This window comes from Callionymus lyra, chromosome 12 (assembly GCF_982586985.1).
Source record: "Callionymus lyra chromosome 12, fCalLyr1.hap1.1, whole genome shotgun sequence".
Classification (NCBI taxonomy): domain Eukaryota; kingdom Metazoa; phylum Chordata; class Actinopteri; order Syngnathiformes; family Callionymidae; genus Callionymus; species Callionymus lyra.
Genome location: NC_141829.1, coordinates 468,288 through 491,221, shown reverse-complemented (window position 1 = coordinate 491,221; position 22,934 = coordinate 468,288). Strand labels below are relative to the sequence as shown.

Sequence of the window (22,934 nt, the reverse complement as noted above, 5' to 3'; positions counted from 1 at the left end):
TGTCATGTGATCTTTATGGTAACGATCCTGTTGTCATGTGATCTTTATGGTAACTATCCTGTTGTGATCTTTATGGTAACTATCCTGTAGTCATGTGATCTTTATGGTAACGATCCTGTTGTCATGTGATCTTTATGGTAACGATCCTGTTGTGATCTTTATGGTAACTATCCTGTAGTCATGTGATCTTTATGGTAACTATCCTGTTGTGATCTTTATGGTAACTATCCTGTAGTCATGTGATCTTTATGGTAACGATCCTGTTGTGATCTTTATGGTAACTATCCTGTAGTCATGTGATCTTTATGGTAACGATCCTGTTGTGATCTTTATGGTAACGATCCTGTTGTGATCTTTATGGTAACTATCCTGTAGTCATGTGATCTTTATGGTAACGATCCTGTTGTCATGTGATCTTTATGGTAACTATCCTGTTGTGATCTTTATGGTAACTATCCTGTAGTCATGTGATCTTTATGGTAACTATCCTGTTGTGATCTTTATGGTAACGATCCTGTTGTCATGTGATCTTTATGGTAACGATCCTGTTGTCATGTGATCTTTATGGTAACTATCCTGTTGTGATCTTTATGGTAACTATCCTGTAGTCATGTGATCTTTATGGTAACGATCCTGTTGTGATCTTTATGGTAACGATCCTGTTGTCATGTGATATTTATGGTAACTATCCTGTTGTGATCTTTATGGTAACTATCCTGCAGTCATGTGATCTTTATGGTAACGATCCTGTTGTGATCTTTATGGTAACGATCCTGTTGTCATGTGATCTTTATGGTAACGATCCTGTTGTGATCTTTATGGTAACGATCCTGTTGTCATGTGATCTTTATGGTAACGATCCTGTTGTCATGTGATCTTTATGGTAACGATCCTGTTTTCATGTGATCTTTATGGTAACTATCCTGTTGTGATCTTTATGGTAACTATCCTGTAGTCATGTGATCTTTATGGTTACGATCCTGTTGTGATCTTTATGGTAACGATCCTGTTGTCATGTGATCTTTATGGTAACTATCCTGTTGTGATCTTTATGGTAACTATCCTGTAGTCATGTGATCTTTATGGTAACGATCCTGTAGTCATGTGATCTTTATGGTAACTATCCTGTAGTCATGTGATCTTTATGGTAACTATCCTGTAGTCATGTGATCTTTATGGTTACTATCCTGTAGTCATGTGATCTTTATGGTAACTATCCTGTAGTCATGTGATCTTTATGGTAACGATCCTGTAGTCATGTGATCTTTATGGTAACTATCCTGTTGTGATCTTTATGGTAACTATCCTGTAGTCATGTGATCTTTATGGTAACGACCCTGTTGTGATCTTTATGGTAACAATCCTGTTGTCATGTGATCTTTATGGTAACGATCCTGTTGTGATCTTTATGGTAACAATCCTGTAGTCATGTGATCTTTATGGTAACGATCCTGTTGTGATCTTTATGGTAACTATGCTGTAGTCATGTGATCTTTATGGTAACAATCCTGTAGTCATGTGATCTTTATGGTAACAATCCTGTTGTGATCTTTATGGTAACGATCCTGTTGTGATCTTTATGGTAACGATCCTGTTGTCATGTGATATTTATGGTAACTATCCTGTTGTGATCTTTATGGTAACTATCCTGTAGTCATGTGATCTTTATGGTAACGATCCTGTTGTGATCTTTATGGTAACTATCCTGTAGTCATGTGATCTTTATGGTAACTATCCTGTTGTGATCTTTATGGTAACTATCCTGTAGTCATGTGATCTTTATGGTAACGATCCTGTTGTGATCTTTATGGTAACTATCCTGTAGTCATGTGATCTTTATGGTAACGATCCTGTTGTGATCTTTATGGTAACGATCCTGTTGTGATCTTTATGGTAACTATCCTGTAGTCATGTGATCTTTATGGTAACGATCCTGTTGTCATGTGATCTTTATGGTAACTATCCTGTTGTGATCTTTATGGTAACTATCCTGTAGTCATGTGATCTTTATGGTAACTATCCTGTTGTGATCTTTATGGTAACGATCCTGTTGTCATGTGATCTTTATGGTAACGATCCTGTTGTCATGTGATCTTTATGGTAACGATCCTGTTGTGATCTTTATGGTAACTATCCTGTAGTCATGTGATCTTTATGGTAACGATCCTGTTGCGATCTTTATGGTAACTATCCTGTAGTCATGTGATCTTTATGGTAACGATCCTGTTGTGATCTTTATGGTAACTATCCTGTTGTGATCTTTATGGTAACTATCCTGTAGTCATGTGATCTTTATGGTAACGATCCTGTTGTGATCTTTATGGTAACTATCCTGTAGTCATGTGATCTTTATGGTAACTATCCTGTAGTCATGTGATCTTTATGGTAACGATCCTGTAGTCATGTGATCTTTATGGTAACTATCCTGTAGTCATGTGATCTTTATGGTAACAATCCTGTTGTCATGTGATCTTTATGGTAACGATCCTGTTGTGATCTTTATGGTAACTATCCTGTAGTCATGTGATCTTTATGGTAACTATCCTGTAGTCATGTGATCTTTATGGTAACGATCCTGTAGTCATGTGATCTTTATGGTAACTATCCTGTAGTCATGTGATCTTTATGGTAACGATCCTGTTGTGATCTTTATGGTAACTATCCTGTAGTCATGTGATCTTTATGGTAACGATCCTGTTGTCATGTGATCTTTATGGTAATGATCCTGTTGTCATGTGATCTTTATGGTAACGATCCTGTTGTCATGTGATCTTTATGGTAACGATCCTGTAGTCATGTGATATCTATGGTAACGATCCTGTTGTCATGTGATATTTATGGTAACGATCCTGTTGTCATGTGATATTTATTGTAACGATCCTGTTGTCATGTGATATTTATGGTAACGATCCTGTAGTCATGTGATATCTATGGTAACGATCCTGTTGTCATGTGATCTTTATGGTAATGATCCTGTTGTCATGTGATATTTATGGTAACGATCCTGTTGTCATGTGATCTTTATGGTAACGATCCTGTAGTCATGTGATCTTTATGGTAACTATCCTGTTGTCATGTGATCTTTATGGTAACGATCCTGTTGTCATGTGATCTTTATGGTAACGATCCTGTTGTCATGTGATCTTTATGGTAACTATCCTGTAGTCATGTGATCTTTATGGTAACGATCCTGTTGTGATCTTTATGGTAACTATCCTGTTGTCATGTGATCTTTATGGTAACTATCCTGTAGTCATGTGATCTTTATGGTAACGATCCTGTTGTGATCTTTATGGTAACGATCCTGTTGTCATGTGATCTTTATGGTAACTATCCTGTAGTCATGTGATCTTTATGGTAACGATCCTGTTGTGATCTTTATGGTAACGATCCTGTTGTCATGTGATCTTTATGGTAACGATCCTGTTGTCATGTGATCTTTATGGTAACTATCCTGTAGTCATGTGATCTTTATGGTAACGATCCTGTAGTCATGTGATCTTTATGGTAACTATCCTGTTGTGATCTTTATGGTAACTATCCTGTTGTGATCTTTATGGTAAACGATCCTGTAGTCATGTGATCTTTATGGTAACTATCCTGTTGTGATCTTTATGGTAACTATCCTGTAGTCATGTGATCTTTATGGTAACTATCCTGTAGTCATGTGACCTTTATGGTAACGATCCTGTTGTGATCTTTATGGTAACAATCCTGTTGTCATGTGATCTTTATGGTAACGATCCTGTTGTGATCTTTATGGTAACGATCCTGTAGTCATGTGATCTTTATGGTAACTATCCTGTAGTCATGTGATCTTTATGGTAACGATCCTGTTGTGATCTTTATGGTAACTATCCTGTAGTCATGTGATCTTTATGGTAACGATCCTGTTGTGATCTTTATGGTAACTATCCTGTAGTCATGTGATCTTTATGGTAACGATCCTGTTGTGATCTTTATGGTAACTATCCTGTAGTCATGTGATCTTCATGGTAACGATCCTGTAGTCATGTGATCTTTATGGTAACAATCCTGTAGTCATGTGATCTTTATGGTAACGATCCTGTTGTGATCTTTATGGTAACGATCCTGTAGTCATGTGATCTTTATGGTAACGATCCTGTTGTGATCTTTATGGTAACTATCCTGTAGTCATGTGATCTTTATGGTAACGATCCTGTTGTGATCTTTATGGTAACGATCCTTTTGTCATGTGATCTTTATGGTAACTATCCTGTAGTCATGTGATCTTTATGGTAACGATCCTGTTGTGATCTTTATGGTAACGATCCTGTTGTCATGTGATCTTTATGGTAACTATCCTGTAGTCATGTGATCTTCATGGTAACGATCCTGTAGTCATGTGATCTTTATGGTAACAATCCTGTAGTCATGTGATCTTTATGGTAACGATCCTGTTGTGATCTTTATGGTAACGATCCTGTAGTCATGTGATCTTTATGGTAACGATCCTGTTGTGATCTTTATGGTAACGATCCTGTAGTCATGTGATCTTTATGGTAACGATCCTGCTGTGATCTTTATGTTAACTATCCTGTTGTCATGTGATCTTTATGGTAACGATCCTGTTGTGATATTTATGGTAACAATCCTGTTGTCATGTGATCTTTATGGTAACGATCCTGTTGTGATCTTTATGGTAACTATCCTGTAGTCATGTGATCTTCATGGTAACGATCCTGTAGTCATGTGATCTTTATGGTAACAATCCTGTAGTCATGTCATCTTTATGGTAACGATCCTGTTGTGATCTTTATGGTAACGATCCTGTAGTCATGTGATCTTTATGGTAACGATCCTGTTGTGATCTTTATGGTAACTATCCTGTAGTCATGTGATCTTTATGGTAACGATCCTGTTGTGATCTTTATGGTAACTATCCTTTTGTCATGTGATCTTTATGGTAACTATCCTGTAGTCATGTGATCTTTATGGTAACGATCCTGTTGTGATCTTTATGGTAACGATCCTGTTGTCATGTGATCTTTATGGTAACTATCCTGTAGTCATGTGATCTTCATGGTAACGATCCTGTAGTCATGTGATCTTTATGGTAACAATCCTGTAGTCATGTGATCTTTATGGTAACGATCCTGTAGTCATGTGATCTTTATGGTAACGATCCTGTAGTCATGTGATCTTTATGGTAACGATCCTGTTGTGATCTTTATGGTAACGATCCTGTAGTCATGTGATCTTTATGGTAACGATCCTGTTGTGATCTTTATGGTAACGATCCTGTAGTCATGTGATCTTTATGGTAACGATCCTGCTGTGATCTTTATGTTAACTATCCTGTTGTCATGTGATCTTTATGGTAACGATCCTGTTGTGATCTTTATGGTAACGATCCTGTTGTGATCTTTATGTTTACAATCCTGTAGTCATGTGATCTTTATGGTCACGATCCTGCTGTGATCTTTATGGTAACTATCCTGTTATCATGTGATCGTTATGGTAACGATCCTGTTGTGATATTTATGTTAACAATCCTGTAGTCATGTGATCTTTATGGTAACGATCCTGTTGTGATCTTTATGGTAACGATCCTGTTGTGATCTTTATGGTAACAATCCTGTAGTCATGTGATCTTTATGGTAACGATCCTGTTGTGATCTTTATGGTAACGATCCTGTAGTCATGTGATCTTTATGGTAACGATCCTGCTGTGATTTTTATGGTAACTATCCTGTTGTCATGTGATCTTTATGGTAACGATCCTGTTGTGATATTTATGGTAACAATCCTGTAGTCATGTGATATTTATGGTAACGATCCTGTTGTGATCTTTATGGTAACGTTCCTGTTGTGATCTTTATGGTAACTATCCTGTTGTCATGTGATCTTTATGGTAACGATCCTGTTGTGATATTTATGGTAACAATCCTGTTGTGATATTTATGGTAACGATCCTGCTGTGATCTTTATGGTAACTATCCTGTAGTCATGTGATCTTTATGGTAACGATCCTGTTGTCATGTGATCTTTATGGTAACGATCCTGTTGTCATGTGATCTTTATGGTAACTATCCTGTAGTCATGTGATCTTTATGGTAACGATCCTGTAGTCATGTGATCTTTATGGTAACTATCCTGTTGTGATCTTTATGGTAACTATCCTGTAGTCATGTGATCTTTATGGTAACGATCCTGTTGTGATCTTTATGGTAACGATCCTGTTGTGATCTTTATGGTAACTATCCTGTAGTCATGTGATCTTTATGGTAACGATCCTGTAGTCATGTGATCTTTATGGTAACTATCCTGTTGTGATCTTTATGGTAACTATCCTGTAGTCATGTGATCTTTATGGTAACGATCCTGTTGTGATCTTTATGGTAACGAACCTGTAGTCATGTGATCTTTATGGTAACGATCCTGTTGTGATCTTTATGGTAACGATCCTGTTGTGAGCTTTATGGTAACTATCCTGTAGTCATGTGATCTTCATGGTAACGATCCTGTTGTGATCTTTATGGTAACTATCCTGTAGTCATGTGATCTTTATGGTAACTATCCTGTTGTGATCTTTATGGTAACGATCCTGTTGTCATGTGATCTTTATGGTAACGATCCTGTTGTGATCTTTATGGTAACTATCCTGTAGTCATGTGATCTTTATGGTAACTATCCTGTTGTGATCTTTATGGTAACGATCCTGTAGTCATGTGATCTTTATGGTAACAATCCTGTAGTCATGTGATCTTTATGGTAACGATCCTGTTGTGATCTTTCAGGTAACGATCCTGTAGTCATGTGATCTTTATGGTAACGATCCTGTAGTCATGTGATCTTTATGGTAACGATCCTGTAGTCATGTGATCTTTATGGTAACGATCCTGTTGTGATCTTTATGGTAACAATCCTGTTGTCATGTGATCTTTATGGTAACTATCCTGTTGTGATCTTTATGGTAACTATCCTGTAGTCATGTGATCTTTATGGTAACGATCCTGTTGTGATATTTATGGTAACGATCCTGTAGTCATGTGATCTTTATGGTAACGATCCTGTTGTGATATTTATGGTAACGATCCTGCTGTGATCTTTATGGTAATGATCCTGTTGTCATGTGATCTTTATGGTAATGATCCTGTTGTCATGTGATCTTTATGGTAACGATCCTGTAGTCATGTGATCTTTATGGTAATGATCCTGTTGTCATGTGATCTTTATGGTAACGATCCTGTAGTCATGTGATCTTTATGGTAACGATCCTGTTGTGATCTTTATGGTAACGATCCTGTTGTGATCTTTATGGTAACGATCCTGTTGTGATCTTTATGGTAACAATCCTGTTGTCATGTGATCTTTATGGTAACTATGCTGTTGTCATGTGATCTTTATGGTAACGATCCTGTTGTCATGTGATCTTTATGGTAACAATCCTGTAGTCATGTGATCTTTATGGTAACAATCCTGTTGTCATGTGATCTTTATGGTAACGATCCTGTTGTCATGTGATCTTTATGGTAACGATCCTGTTGTCATGTGATCTTTATGGTAACGATCCTGTTGTCATGTGATCTTTATGGTAACAATCCTGTAGTCATGTGATCTTTATGTTAACGATCCTGTTGTCATGTGATATTTATGGTAACGATCCTGTTGTCCTGTGATATTTATGGTAACAGTCCTGTTGTCATGTGATCTTTATGGTAACGATCCTGTTGTCATGTGATCTTTAGGGTAACTATCCTGTTGTCATGTGATCTTTATGGTAACGATCCTGTTGTCATGTGATCTTTATGGTAACGATCCTGTAGTCATGTGATCTTTATGGTAACGATCCTGTGGTCATGTGATCTTTATGGTAACGATCCTGTGGTCATGTGATCTTTATGGTAACGATCCTGTTGTCATGTGATCTTTATGGTAACGATCCTGTGGTCATGTGATCTTTATGGTAACTATCCTGTTGTCATGTGATCTTTATGGTAACGATCCTGTTGTCATGTGATCTTTATGGTAACTATCCTGTAGTCATGTGATCTTTATGGTAACTATCCTGTTGTCATGTGATCTTTATGGTAACGATCCTGTTGTCATGTGATCTTTATGGTAACGATCCTGTTGTCATGTGATCTTTATGGTAACTATCCTGTAGTCATGTGATCTTTATGGTAACTATCCTGTTGTGATCTTTATGGTAACTATCCTGTAGTCATGTGATCTTTATGGTAACGATCCTGTTGTCATGTGATCTTTATGGTAACGATCCTGTTGTCATGTGATCTTTATGGTAAAGATCCTGTTGTCATGTGATCTTTATGGTAACTATCCTGTAGTCATGTGATCTTTATGGTAACGATCCTGTAGTCATGTGATCTTTATGGTAACTATCCTGTTGTGATCTTTATGGTAACGATCCTGCTGTGATCTTTATGGTAACTATCCTGTTGTGATCTTTATGGTAACGATCCTGTAGTCATGTGATCTTTATGGTAACTATCTTGTTGTGATCTTTATGGTAACTATCTTGTTGTGATCTTTATGGTAACTATCCTGTTGTGATCTTTATGGTAACTATCTTGTTGTGATCTTTATGGTAACGATCCTGTTGTCATGTGATCTTTATGGTAACTATCTTGTTGTGATCTTTATGGTAACTATCCTGTTGTGATCTTTATGCTAACTATCTTGTTGTGATCTTTATGGTAACGATCCTGTAGTCATGTGATCTTTATGGTAACTATCTTGTTGTGATCTTTATGGTAACTATCCTGTTGTGATCTTCATGGTAACTATCTTGTTGTGATCTTTATGGTAACGATCCTGTTGTCATGTGATCTTTATGGTAACTATCCTGTAGTCATGTGATATTTATGGTAACAATCCTGTTGTGATCTTTATGGTAACAATCCTGTAGTCATGTGATCTTTATGGTAACAATCCTGTAGTCATGTGATCTTTATGGTAACAATCCTGTTGTGATATTTATGGTAACAATCCTGTTGTGATATTTATGGTAACGATCCTGTTGTGATCTTTATGGTAACAATCCTGTAGTCATGTGATCTTCATGGTAACGATCCTGTAGTCATGTGATCTTTATGGTAACAATCCTGTAGTCATGTGATCTTTATGGTAACAATCCTGTTGTGATATTTATGGTAACAATCCTGTTGTGATATTTATGGTAACGATCCTGTTGTGATCTTTATGGTAACGATCCTGTTGTCATGTGATCTTTATGGTAACTATCCTGTAGTCATGTGATCTTCATGGTAACGATCCTGTAGTCATGTGATCTTTATGGTAACAATCCTGTAGTCATGTGATCTTTATGGTAACGATCCTGTTGTGATCTTTATGGTAACGATCCTGTAGTCATGTGATCTTTATGGTAACGATCCTGTTGTGATCTTTATGGTAACGATCCTGTAGTCATGTGATCTTTATGGTAACGATCCTGCTGTGATCTTTATGTTAACTATCCTGTTGTCATGTGATCTTTATGGTAACGATCCTGTTGTGATATTTATGGTAACAATCCTGTTGTCATGTGATCTTTATGGTAACGATCCTGTTGTGATCTTTATGGTAACTATCCTGTAGTCATGTGATCTTCATGGTAACGATCCTGTAGTCATGTGATCTTTATGGTAACAATCCTGTAGTCATGTCATCTTTATGGTAACGATCCTGTTGTGATCTTTATGGTAACGATCCTGTAGTCATGTGATCTTTATGGTAACGATCCTGTTGTGATCTTTATGGTAACTATCCTGTAGTCATGTGATCTTTATGGTAACGATCCTGTTGTGATCTTTATGGTAACTATCCTTTTGTCATGTGATCTTTATGGTAACTATCCTGTAGTCATGTGATCTTTATGGTAACGATCCTGTTGTGATCTTTATGGTAACGATCCTGTTGTCATGTGATCTTTATGGTAACTATCCTGTAGTCATGTGATCTTCATGGTAACGATCCTGTAGTCATGTGATCTTTATGGTAACAATCCTGTAGTCATGTGATCTTTATGGTAACGATCCTGTAGTCATGTGATCTTTATGGTAACGATCCTGTAGTCATGTGATCTTTATGGTAACGATCCTGTTGTGATCTTTATGGTAACGATCCTGTAGTCATGTGATCTTTATGGTAACGATCCTGTTGTGATCTTTATGGTAACGATCCTGTAGTCATGTGATCTTTATGGTAACGATCCTGCTGTGATCTTTATGTTAACTATCCTGTTGTCATGTGATCTTTATGGTAACGATCCTGTTGTGATCTTTATGGTAACGATCCTGTTGTGATCTTTATGTTTACAATCCTGTAGTCATGTGATCTTTATGGTCACGATCCTGCTGTGATCTTTATGGTAACTATCCTGTTATCATGTGATCGTTATGGTAACGATCCTGTTGTGATATTTATGTTAACAATCCTGTAGTCATGTGATCTTTATGGTAACGATCCTGTTGTGATCTTTATGGTAACGATCCTGTTGTGATCTTTATGGTAACAATCCTGTAGTCATGTGATCTTTATGGTAACGATCCTGTTGTGATCTTTATGGTAACGATCCTGTAGTCATGTGATCTTTATGGTAACGATCCTGCTGTGATTTTTATGGTAACTATCCTGTTGTCATGTGATCTTTATGGTAACGATCCTGTTGTGATATTTATGGTAACAATCCTGTAGTCATGTGATATTTATGGTAACGATCCTGTTGTGATCTTTATGGTAACGTTCCTGTTGTGATCTTTATGGTAACTATCCTGTTGTCATGTGATCTTTATGGTAACGATCCTGTTGTGATATTTATGGTAACAATCCTGTTGTGATATTTATGGTAACGATCCTGCTGTGATCTTTATGGTAACTATCCTGTAGTCATGTGATCTTTATGGTAACGATCCTGTTGTCATGTGATCTTTATGGTAACGATCCTGTTGTCATGTGATCTTTATGGTAACTATCCTGTAGTCATGTGATCTTTATGGTAACGATCCTGTAGTCATGTGATCTTTATGGTAACTATCCTGTTGTGATCTTTATGGTAACTATCCTGTAGTCATGTGATCTTTATGGTAACGATCCTGTTGTGATCTTTATGGTAACGATCCTGTTGTGATCTTTATGGTAACTATCCTGTAGTCATGTGATCTTTATGGTAACGATCCTGTAGTCATGTGATCTTTATGGTAACTATCCTGTTGTGATCTTTATGGTAACTATCCTGTAGTCATGTGATCTTTATGGTAACGATCCTGTTGTGATCTTTATGGTAACGAACCTGTAGTCATGTGATCTTTATGGTAACGATCCTGTTGTGATCTTTATGGTAACGATCCTGTTGTGAGCTTTATGGTAACTATCCTGTAGTCATGTGATCTTCATGGTAACGATCCTGTTGTGATCTTTATGGTAACTATCCTGTAGTCATGTGATCTTTATGGTAACTATCCTGTTGTGATCTTTATGGTAACGATCCTGTTGTCATGTGATCTTTATGGTAACGATCCTGTTGTGATCTTTATGGTAACTATCCTGTAGTCATGTGATCTTTATGGTAACTATCCTGTTGTGATCTTTATGGTAACGATCCTGTAGTCATGTGATCTTTATGGTAACAATCCTGTAGTCATGTGATCTTTATGGTAACGATCCTGTTGTGATCTTTCAGGTAACGATCCTGTAGTCATGTGATCTTTATGGTAACGATCCTGTAGTCATGTGATCTTTATGGTAACGATCCTGTAGTCATGTGATCTTTATGGTAACGATCCTGTTGTGATCTTTATGGTAACAATCCTGTTGTCATGTGATCTTTATGGTAACTATCCTGTTGTGATCTTTATGGTAACTATCCTGTAGTCATGTGATCTTTATGGTAACGATCCTGTTGTGATATTTATGGTAACGATCCTGTAGTCATGTGATCTTTATGGTAACGATCCTGTTGTGATATTTATGGTAACGATCCTGCTGTGATCTTTATGGTAATGATCCTGTTGTCATGTGATCTTTATGGTAATGATCCTGTTGTCATGTGATCTTTATGGTAACGATCCTGTAGTCATGTGATCTTTATGGTAATGATCCTGTTGTCATGTGATCTTTATGGTAACGATCCTGTAGTCATGTGATCTTTATGGTAACGATCCTGTTGTGATCTTTATGGTAACGATCCTGTTGTGATCTTTATGGTAACGATCCTGTTGTGATCTTTATGGTAACAATCCTGTTGTCATGTGATCTTTATGGTAACTATGCTGTTGTCATGTGATCTTTATGGTAACGATCCTGTTGTCATGTGATCTTTATGGTAACAATCCTGTAGTCATGTGATCTTTATGGTAACAATCCTGTTGTCATGTGATCTTTATGGTAACGATCCTGTTGTCATGTGATCTTTATGGTAACGATCCTGTTGTCATGTGATCTTTATGGTAACGATCCTGTTGTCATGTGATCTTTATGGTAACAATCCTGTAGTCATGTGATCTTTATGTTAACGATCCTGTTGTCATGTGATATTTATGGTAACGATCCTGTTGTCCTGTGATATTTATGGTAACAGTCCTGTTGTCATGTGATCTTTATGGTAACGATCCTGTTGTCATGTGATCTTTAGGGTAACTATCCTGTTGTCATGTGATCTTTATGGTAACGATCCTGTTGTCATGTGATCTTTATGGTAACGATCCTGTAGTCATGTGATCTTTATGGTAACGATCCTGTGGTCATGTGATCTTTATGGTAACGATCCTGTGGTCATGTGATCTTTATGGTAACGATCCTGTTGTCATGTGATCTTTATGGTAACGATCCTGTGGTCATGTGATCTTTATGGTAACTATCCTGTTGTCATGTGATCTTTATGGTAACGATCCTGTTGTCATGTGATCTTTATGGTAACTATCCTGTAGTCATGTGATCTTTATGGTAACTATCCTGTTGTCATGTGATCTTTATGGTAACGATCCTGTTGTCATGTGATCTTTATGGTAACGATCCTGTTGTCATGTGATCTTTATGGTAACTATCCTGTAGTCATGTGATCTTTATGGTAACTATCCTGTTGTGATCTTTATGGTAACTATCCTGTAGTCATGTGATCTTTATGGTAACGATCCTGTTGTCATGTGATCTTTATGGTAACGATCCTGTTGTCATGTGATCTTTATGGTAAAGATCCTGTTGTCATGTGATCTTTATGGTAACTATCCTGTAGTCATGTGATCTTTATGGTAACGATCCTGTAGTCATGTGATCTTTATGGTAACTATCCTGTTGTGATCTTTATGGTAACGATCCTGCTGTGATCTTTATGGTAACTATCCTGTTGTGATCTTTATGGTAACGATCCTGTAGTCATGTGATCTTTATGGTAACTATCTTGTTGTGATCTTTATGGTAACTATCTTGTTGTGATCTTTATGGTAACTATCCTGTTGTGATCTTTATGGTAACTATCTTGTTGTGATCTTTATGGTAACGATCCTGTTGTCATGTGATCTTTATGGTAACTATCTTGTTGTGATCTTTATGGTAACTATCCTGTTGTGATCTTTATGCTAACTATCTTGTTGTGATCTTTATGGTAACGATCCTGTAGTCATGTGATCTTTATGGTAACTATCTTGTTGTGATCTTTATGGTAACTATCCTGTTGTGATCTTCATGGTAACTATCTTGTTGTGATCTTTATGGTAACGATCCTGTTGTCATGTGATCTTTATGGTAACTATCCTGTAGTCATGTGATATTTATGGTAACAATCCTGTTGTGATCTTTATGGTAACAATCCTGTAGTCATGTGATCTTTATGGTAACAATCCTGTAGTCATGTGATCTTTATGGTAACAATCCTGTTGTGATATTTATGGTAACAATCCTGTTGTGATATTTATGGTAACGATCCTGTTGTGATCTTTATGGTAACAATCCTGTTGTGATATTTATGGTAACTATCCTGTAGTCATGTGATCTTTATGGTAACAATCCTGTTGTGATCTTTATGGTAACAATCCTGTAGTCATGTGATCTTTATGGTAACAATCCTGTAGTCATGTGATCTTTATGGTAACAATCCTGTTGTGATATTTATGGTAACAATCCTGTTGTGATATTTATGGTAACGATCCTGTTGTGATCTTTATGGTAACAATCCTGTTGTGATATTTATGGTAACTATCCTGTAGTCATGTGATCTTTATGGTAACAATCCTGTTGTGATATTTATGGTAACAATCCTGTTGTGATATTTATGGTAACGATCCTGTTGTCATGTGATCTTTATGGTACCGATCCTGTTGTCATGTGATCTTTATGGTAATGATCCTGTTGTCATGTGATCTTTATGGTAACGATCCTGTTGTCATGTGATATTTATGGTAACGATCCTGTTGTCATGTGATCTTTATGGTAATGATCCTGTTGTCATCTGATCTTTATGGTAACGATCCTGTAGTCATGTGATCTTTATGGTAACTATCCTGTTGTCATGTGATCTTTATGGTAACGATCCTGTTGTCATGTGATCTTTATGGCAACGATCCTGTTGTCATGTGATCTTTATGGTAACGATCCTGTTGTCATGTGATCTTTATGGTAACTATCCTGTAGTCATGTGATCTTTATGGTAACGATCCTGTTGTGATCTTTATGGTAACGATCCTGTTGTCATGTGATCTTTATGGTAACGATCCTGTTGTCATGTGATCTTTATGGTAACGATCCTGTAGTCATGTGATCTTTATGGTAACGATCCTGTTGTGATCTTTATGGTAACGATCCTGTTGTGATATTTATGGTAACGATCCTGTAGTCATGTGATCTTTATGGTAACTATCCTGTTGTCATGTGATCTTTATGGGAACGATCCTGTTGTGATCTTTATGGTAACGATCCTGTTGTGATATTTATGGTAACGATCCTGTAGTCATGTGATCTTTATGGTAACGATCCTGTTGTGATCTTTATGGTAACGATCCTGTTGTGATATTTATGGTAACGATCCTGTAGTCATGTGATCTTTATGGTAACGATCCTGTTGTGATCTTTATGGTAACGATCCTGTTGTGATATTTATGGTAACGATCCTGTAGTCATGTGATCTTTATGGTAACGATCCTGTAGTCATGTGATCTTTATGGTAACGATCCTGTTGTGATCTTTATGGTAACGATCCTGTTGTGATATTTATGGTAACGATCCTGTAGTCATGTGATCTTTATGATAACGATCCTGTTGTGATCTTTATGATAACGATCCTGTTGTGATCTTTATGGTAACGATCCTGTTGTGATATTTATGATAACGATCCTGTTGTGATCTTTATGGTAACGATCCTGTTGTGATCTTTATGGTAACGATCCTGTTGTGATATTCATGGTAACGATCCTGTTGTGATATTTATGGTAACGATCCTGTTGTGATATTTATGGTAACGATCCTGTTGTGATCTTTACGGTAACGATCCTGTTGTGATCTTTATGGTAACGATCCTGTTGTGATATTTATGGTAACGATCCTGTTGTGATATTTATGGTAACGATCCTGTTGTGATCTTTACGGTAACGATCCTGTTGTGATCTTTATGGTAACGATCCTGTTGTGATATTCATGGTAACGATCCTGTTGTGATATTTATGGGTGAAATACATTCATGAGACACAAGTTTACAGGGACAGCGCCCCCAGCAGTCTGTTCATGATCATTTCACTTTGGTTTACACATTAAAAGTGTTCTCACTTCATCCAGCTTCATTTTTAGATGATGTCAGATATAAATGCAAAAATTTAAGACACTGTTCATCTCGGGCATAAAATAATAATATTAATAGTTTTACTTACTTCTATCTTACTAACTTCTATTTAAGTCAACAACATAGTGAGTTAGTTAGTTCAACATTAGTCCAACATTAGTTCAACATTAGTTCACCATTAGTTCACCATTAGTTCAACATTAGTTCACCATTAGTTCACCATTAGTTCACCATTAGTTCAACATTAGTTCACCATTAGTTCACCATTAGTTCAACATTAGTTCACCATTAGTTCAACATTAGTTCACCATTAGTTCACCATTAGTTCAACATTAGTTCACCATTAGTTCAACATTAGTTCACCATTAGTTCACCATTAGTTCAACATTAGTTCACCATTAGTTCAACATTAGTTCACCATTAGTTCACCATTAGTTCAACATTAGTTCACCATTAGTTCAACATTAGTTCACCATTAGTTCACCATTAGTTCAACATTAGTTCAACATTAGTTCACCATTAGTTCACCATTAGTTCAACATTAGTTCACCATTAGTTCAACATTAGTTCACCATTAGTTCACCATTAGTTCAACATTAGTTCAACATTAGTCCAACATTAGTTAACCATTAGTTCACCATTAGTTCACCATTAGTTCACCATTAGTTCAACATTAGTTCAACATTAGTCCAACATTAGTTCACCATTAGTTCACCATTAGTTCACCATTAGTTCAACATTAATCCAACATTAGTTCACCATTAGTTCACCATTAGTTCAACATTAGTCCAACATTAGTTCAACATTACTCCAACATTAGTTCACCATTAGTTCAACATTAGTTCAACATTAGTTCAACATTAGTTCAACATTAGTTCAACATTAATCCAACATTAGTTCACCATTAGTTCAACATTAGTCCAACATTAGTTCAACATTAATCCAACATTAGTTCACCATTAGTTCAACATTAGTTCAACATTAGTTCACCATTAGTTCACCATTAGTTCAACATTAGTTCAACATTAGTTCACCATTAGTTCACCATTAGTTCACCATTAGTTCAACATTAGTTCAACCTTAGTTCAACATTAATCCAACATTAGTTCACCATTAGTTCACCATTAGTTCAACATTAGTTCAACATTAATCCAACATTAGTTCACCATTAGTTCACCATTAGTTCAACATTAGTTCAACATTAGTTCAACATTAATCCAACATTAGTTCACCATTAGTTCACCATTAGTTCAACATTAGTTCAACATTAGTTCAACATTAGTTCAACATTAGTTCAACATTAGTCCAACATTAGTTCACCATGAGTTCACCATTAGTTCACCATTATCTCACCATTAGTTCAACATTTGTTCAACATTAATCCAACATTAGTTCACCATTAGTTCACCATTAGTTCAACATTAGTTCAACATTAGTCCAACATTAGTTCACCATTAGTTTACCATTAGTTTAACATTAGTTCAACATTAGTCCAACATTAGTTCACCATTAGTTCACCATTAGTTCAACATTAGTTCAACATTAGTCCAACATTAGTTCACCATTAGTTTACCATTAGTTCAACATTAGTTCAACATTAGTCCAACATTAGTTCACCATGAGTTTACCATTAGTTCACCATTAGTTCACCATTAGTTCACCATTATCTCACCATTAGTTCAACATTTGTTCAACATTAGTCACATCATCACTCATGTTGCATAATAATAATAATAATAATAATAATCATTTAAAAAATAATAATTATAATTATAATAATTATAATAATGATAATAATATTAATAAAACTATTGATATTATTAATAATAATAATATTAATAATAATATTAATAATAATATCGTAATAATATAATAATAACGATCCAACGAAGATTGAAACTGTGTTTCTTGTGTGTCCAGAAGGAAAACTGTGTCCAGCATCTGCAGACCTGCAAGAATGGAGAGTCTGTCACGATCATCCTTGCAACGTCGTCTTCTGGGCGTCTTCATCATGGAGTCCATGTGTCGAGGAGTTCTCGGACCACAATGCCACAGTCCTCAACAACAGAAGCCATTTTTGTGCAGAGGGAGTTCAGAGCCGCACAGTGACCTGTGTGAAAGAGAATGTTGGACCTGTCGTCAACAAAAGGTTAGTTTAATGTTCACGGTGTACGGACTTGAATATATGACAAAAACAACAACAATAATTAGAAAAGTTTCTCTTTATCTCGCTCACGCTATTATTATGACTTCTCATAGTAGTGTGTACTTTTAGAACTATAACTATTATTGACCTTCACCTCTACGATACGATACCTTTTGTAGCATTAGAAGTTTGACCTCAGAGGGACAGCAGGTGGCCCTAGTGTTCTTGAAAGACACATCTGTGTCATGAGTCTACTTGTTCCTCCTTGTGTTTCCGGTTTTATTGTGAAATACGCTTCTGTGTCTGTGCTAGTCTAACCTGTCTGAGTAATAATTGTTCCCAGGTGTGTCTAGTTAGTCCCGCCCCCAGCTGCTGCCGATTGGTCCCCTGTGTTCTTAAGCCTCCACTCTCAGTCACATCCTTTGTCTTGTTATCACTGTTTCCCAGTAACCAGAGTCCTGCCGTTGAGTATTCCTGCTTCCTACCCTGTCTCCTTATATTGTCCCGACCAAGACTCCATTCCTGCCTCATTCGGTTTTCAATCTGTTTCTGCCCCTTGACGCCGAGTTAGCTGAGCCCCTGTTTTTGCCTTTTGATGCCGATTCCTGGACTGTCTGACTACGCCTCTGCCTTCCCAACTGAATAAAACCAAGTTTCTGCAATTACCTCTGAGCCTGGGTTTCTCCGTTCCCCGTCGTAACAATCTGTCCAATGATCTGTGGATTCAGAGGGAAGTTCTGAACACGTCATGTGACTACAATAACATCAATAACATCAATAACATCAATAACATCAATAACGTCAATGACATCAATAACATCAATAACATCAAGAACATCAATAACTTCAATAACATCAATAACATCAATAGCATCAATAGCATCAATAACATCAATAACATCAATAACATCAATAACATCAATGACATCAATAACATCAATAACTTCAATAACATCAATGACATCAATAGCATCAATAGCATCAATAACATCAATAACATCAATAACATCAAGAACATCAAGAACATCAATAACTTCAATAACATCAATAACATCAATAGCATCAATAACATCAATAACATCAATAACATCAATAACATCAATAACTTCAATAACATCAATTACATCAAGAACATCAATTACACCAATAACATCAATAACATCAATAACATCAATAACATCAATTACATCAAGAACATCAATTACACCAATAACATCAATAACTTCATAACATCAATTACATCAATAACTTCAATAACATCAATAACATCAATAACATCAATAACATCAATAGCATCAATAACATCAATAACATCAATAACATCAATAACATAAAAAACATCAATAACATCAATTACATCAATAACTTCAATAACATCAATAACATCAATTGCATCAATAACTTCAATAACATCAATAACATCAATTGCATCAATAACTTCAATAACATCAATAACATCAATAGCATCAATAGCATCAATAACATCAATAACATCAATTACATCAATAACATCAATAACATCAATAACTTCATAACATCAATTACATCAATAACATCAATAACATCAATAACTTCATAACATCAATAACATCAATTACATCAATAACTTCATAACATCAATTACATCAATAACTTCAATAACATCAATAACATCAATAACATCAATAACATCAATAACTTCATAACATCAATTACATCAATAACATCAATAACATCAATAACATCATTAACATCAATAACATCAATTACATCAATAACTTCATAACATCAATAACATCAATAACTTCAATAACATCAATAACATCAATAACATCAATAACAACAATTACATCAATAACTTCAATAACATCAATAACATCAATAACATCATTAACATCAATAACATCAATTACATCAATTACATCAATAACTTCATAACATCAATAACATCAATAACTTCAATAACTTCAATAACATCAATAACATCAATAACATCAATAGCATCAATTACTTCAATAACATCAATAACATAAATTACATCAATAACTTCATAACATATATAACTTCATAACATCAATAACATCAATAGCATCAATAACATCAATAACATCAATTACATCAATAACTTCAATAACATCAAAAACATCAATAGCATCAATAGCATCAATAACATCAATAACATCAATAACATCAGTAACATCAATTACATCAATTACATCAATAACTTCATAACATCAATAACTTCATAACATCAATAACATCAATAACATCAATAACTTCATAACATCAATAACATCAATAACTTCAATAACTTCAATAACTTCAATAACATCAATAACTTCAATAACATCAATTACATCAATAACTTCAATAACATCAATAACATCAATAACATCAATAACATCAATAACAACAATTACATCAATAACTTCATAACATCAATAACTTCAATAACTTCAATAACATCAATAACATCAATAACTTCATAACATCATAACATCAATAACATCAATAACATCAATAACTTCAATAACATCAATAACATCAATAACATCAATAACATCAATAACTTCAATAACATCAATAACTTCAATAACATCAGTAACATCAATTACATCAATTACATCAATAACTTCATAACATCAATAACTTCATAACATCAATAACATCAATAACATCAATAACTTCATAACATCAATAACATCAATAACTTCAATAACTTCAATAACATCAATAACTTCAATAACATCAATTACATCAATAACTTCAATAACATCAATAACATCAATAACAACAATTACATCAATAACTTCATAACATCAATAACATCAATAACTTCAATAACATCAATAACATCAATAACTTCATAACATCATAACATCAATAACATCAATAACATCAATAACTTCAATAACATCAATAACATCAATAACATCAATAACATCAATAACTTCAATAACATCAATAACTTCAATAACATCAATAACATCAATAACTTCAATAACATCAATAACATCAATAACATCAATAACATCAATTACATCAATTACATCAATAACTTCATAACATCAATAACATCAATAACTTCAATAACATCAATAACTTCAATTACATCAATAACATCAATAACATCAATAACATCAATTACATCAATTACATCAATAACTTCAATAACATCAATAACATCAATAACTTCAATAACATCAATAACATCAATAACATCAATAACATCAATTACATCAATAACTTCATAACATCAATAACATCAATAACTTCAATAACATCAATAACTTCATAACATCAATAACATCAATAACATCAATAACTTCAATAACATCAATAACATCAATAGCATCAATAACTTCAATAACATCAATAACATCAATAACATCAATAACATCAATTACATCAATAACTTCATAACATCAATAACATCAATAACTTCTATAACATCAATAACATCAATAACATCAATTACATCAATAACTTCATAACTTCATAACATCAATAACATCAATAACATCAATAACATCAATAACATCAATAACATCAATAACTTCAATAACATCAATAGCATCAATAACTTCAATAACATCAATAACATCAATAACATAAATGACATACATAACATCAATAACATCAATAACATCAATAACATCAATTACATCAATAACTTCATAACATCAATAACATCAATAACATCAATAACATCAATAACATCATAACTTCAATAACATCAATAACTTCAATAACATCAATAACATCAATAACATCAATAACATCAATAACATCATAACTTCAATAACATCAATAACTTCAATAACATCAATAACATCAATTACATCAATAACTTCATAACTTCAATAACATTAATAACTTCAATAACATCAATAACATCAATAACATCAATTACATCAATAACTTCATAACATCAATAACATCAATAACTTCAATAACATCAATAACATCAATAACATCAATAACATCAATAACATCATAACTTCAATAACATCAATAACTTCAATAACATCAATAACATCAATAACATCAATAACATCAATTACATCAATAACTTCATAACATCAATAACATCAATAACATCAATAACATCAATAGCATCAATAGCATCAATAGCATCAATAACATCAATTACATCAATAACTTCATAACATCAATAACATCAATAACTTCAATAACATCAATAACATCAATAACATCAATAACATCATAACTTCAATAACATCAATAACTTCAATAACATCAATAACATCAATAACATCAATAACATCAATTACATCAATAACTTCATAACATCAATAACATCAATAACATAAATAACATAAATTACATCAATAACTTCAATAACATCAATAACATCAATAGCATCAATGACATCAATAACATCAATAACATCAATTACATCAATAACTTCATAACATCAATAACATCAATAACATAAATAACATCAATAACATCAATAACATCAATAACATCAATAACTTCAATAACATCAATAACATCAATAGCATCAATAACATCAATAACATCAATAACATCAATTACATCAATAACATCAATAACATCAATAACATCAATTACATCAATAACTTCATAACATCAATAACATCAATAACTTCAATAACATCAATAACATCAATTTCATCAATAACTTCATAACTTCATAACATCAATAACATCAATAACTTCAATAACATCAATAACATCAATTTCATCAATAACTTCATAACATCAATAACATCAATAACATCAATAACTTCAATAACATCAATAACTTCAATAACATCAATAACTTCAATAACATCAATAACATCAATAACTTCATAACATCAATAACATCAATAACATCAATAACTTCAATAACATCAATAACATCAATAACATCAATAACTTCAATAACATCAATAACTTCAATAACATCAATAACATCAATAACTTCAATAACATCAATAACTTCAATAACATCAATAACATCAATAACCCCTGAGTTATCTATCATAACCTCAGGTTCTACGAGTTGGTGCGAAGCCCTCTAACGGC

The 22,934-nt window shown here is 34.2% G+C and overlaps 1 protein-coding gene across 1 annotated transcript in view; it reads left to right on the top strand.

Annotated features, from left to right (window-relative positions):
* Positions 1-22,934, top strand: part of thsd7ba (thrombospondin, type I, domain containing 7Ba) — a 216,070-nt gene that overhangs the window by 115,182 nt on the left and 77,954 nt on the right. The window contains exon 10 of the mRNA XM_087804249.1: positions 17,672-17,900. Coding sequence (XP_087660375.1) covers positions 17,672-17,900 — 229 coding nt within the window. The remainder of the gene's footprint in view (positions 1-17,671; positions 17,901-22,934) is intronic.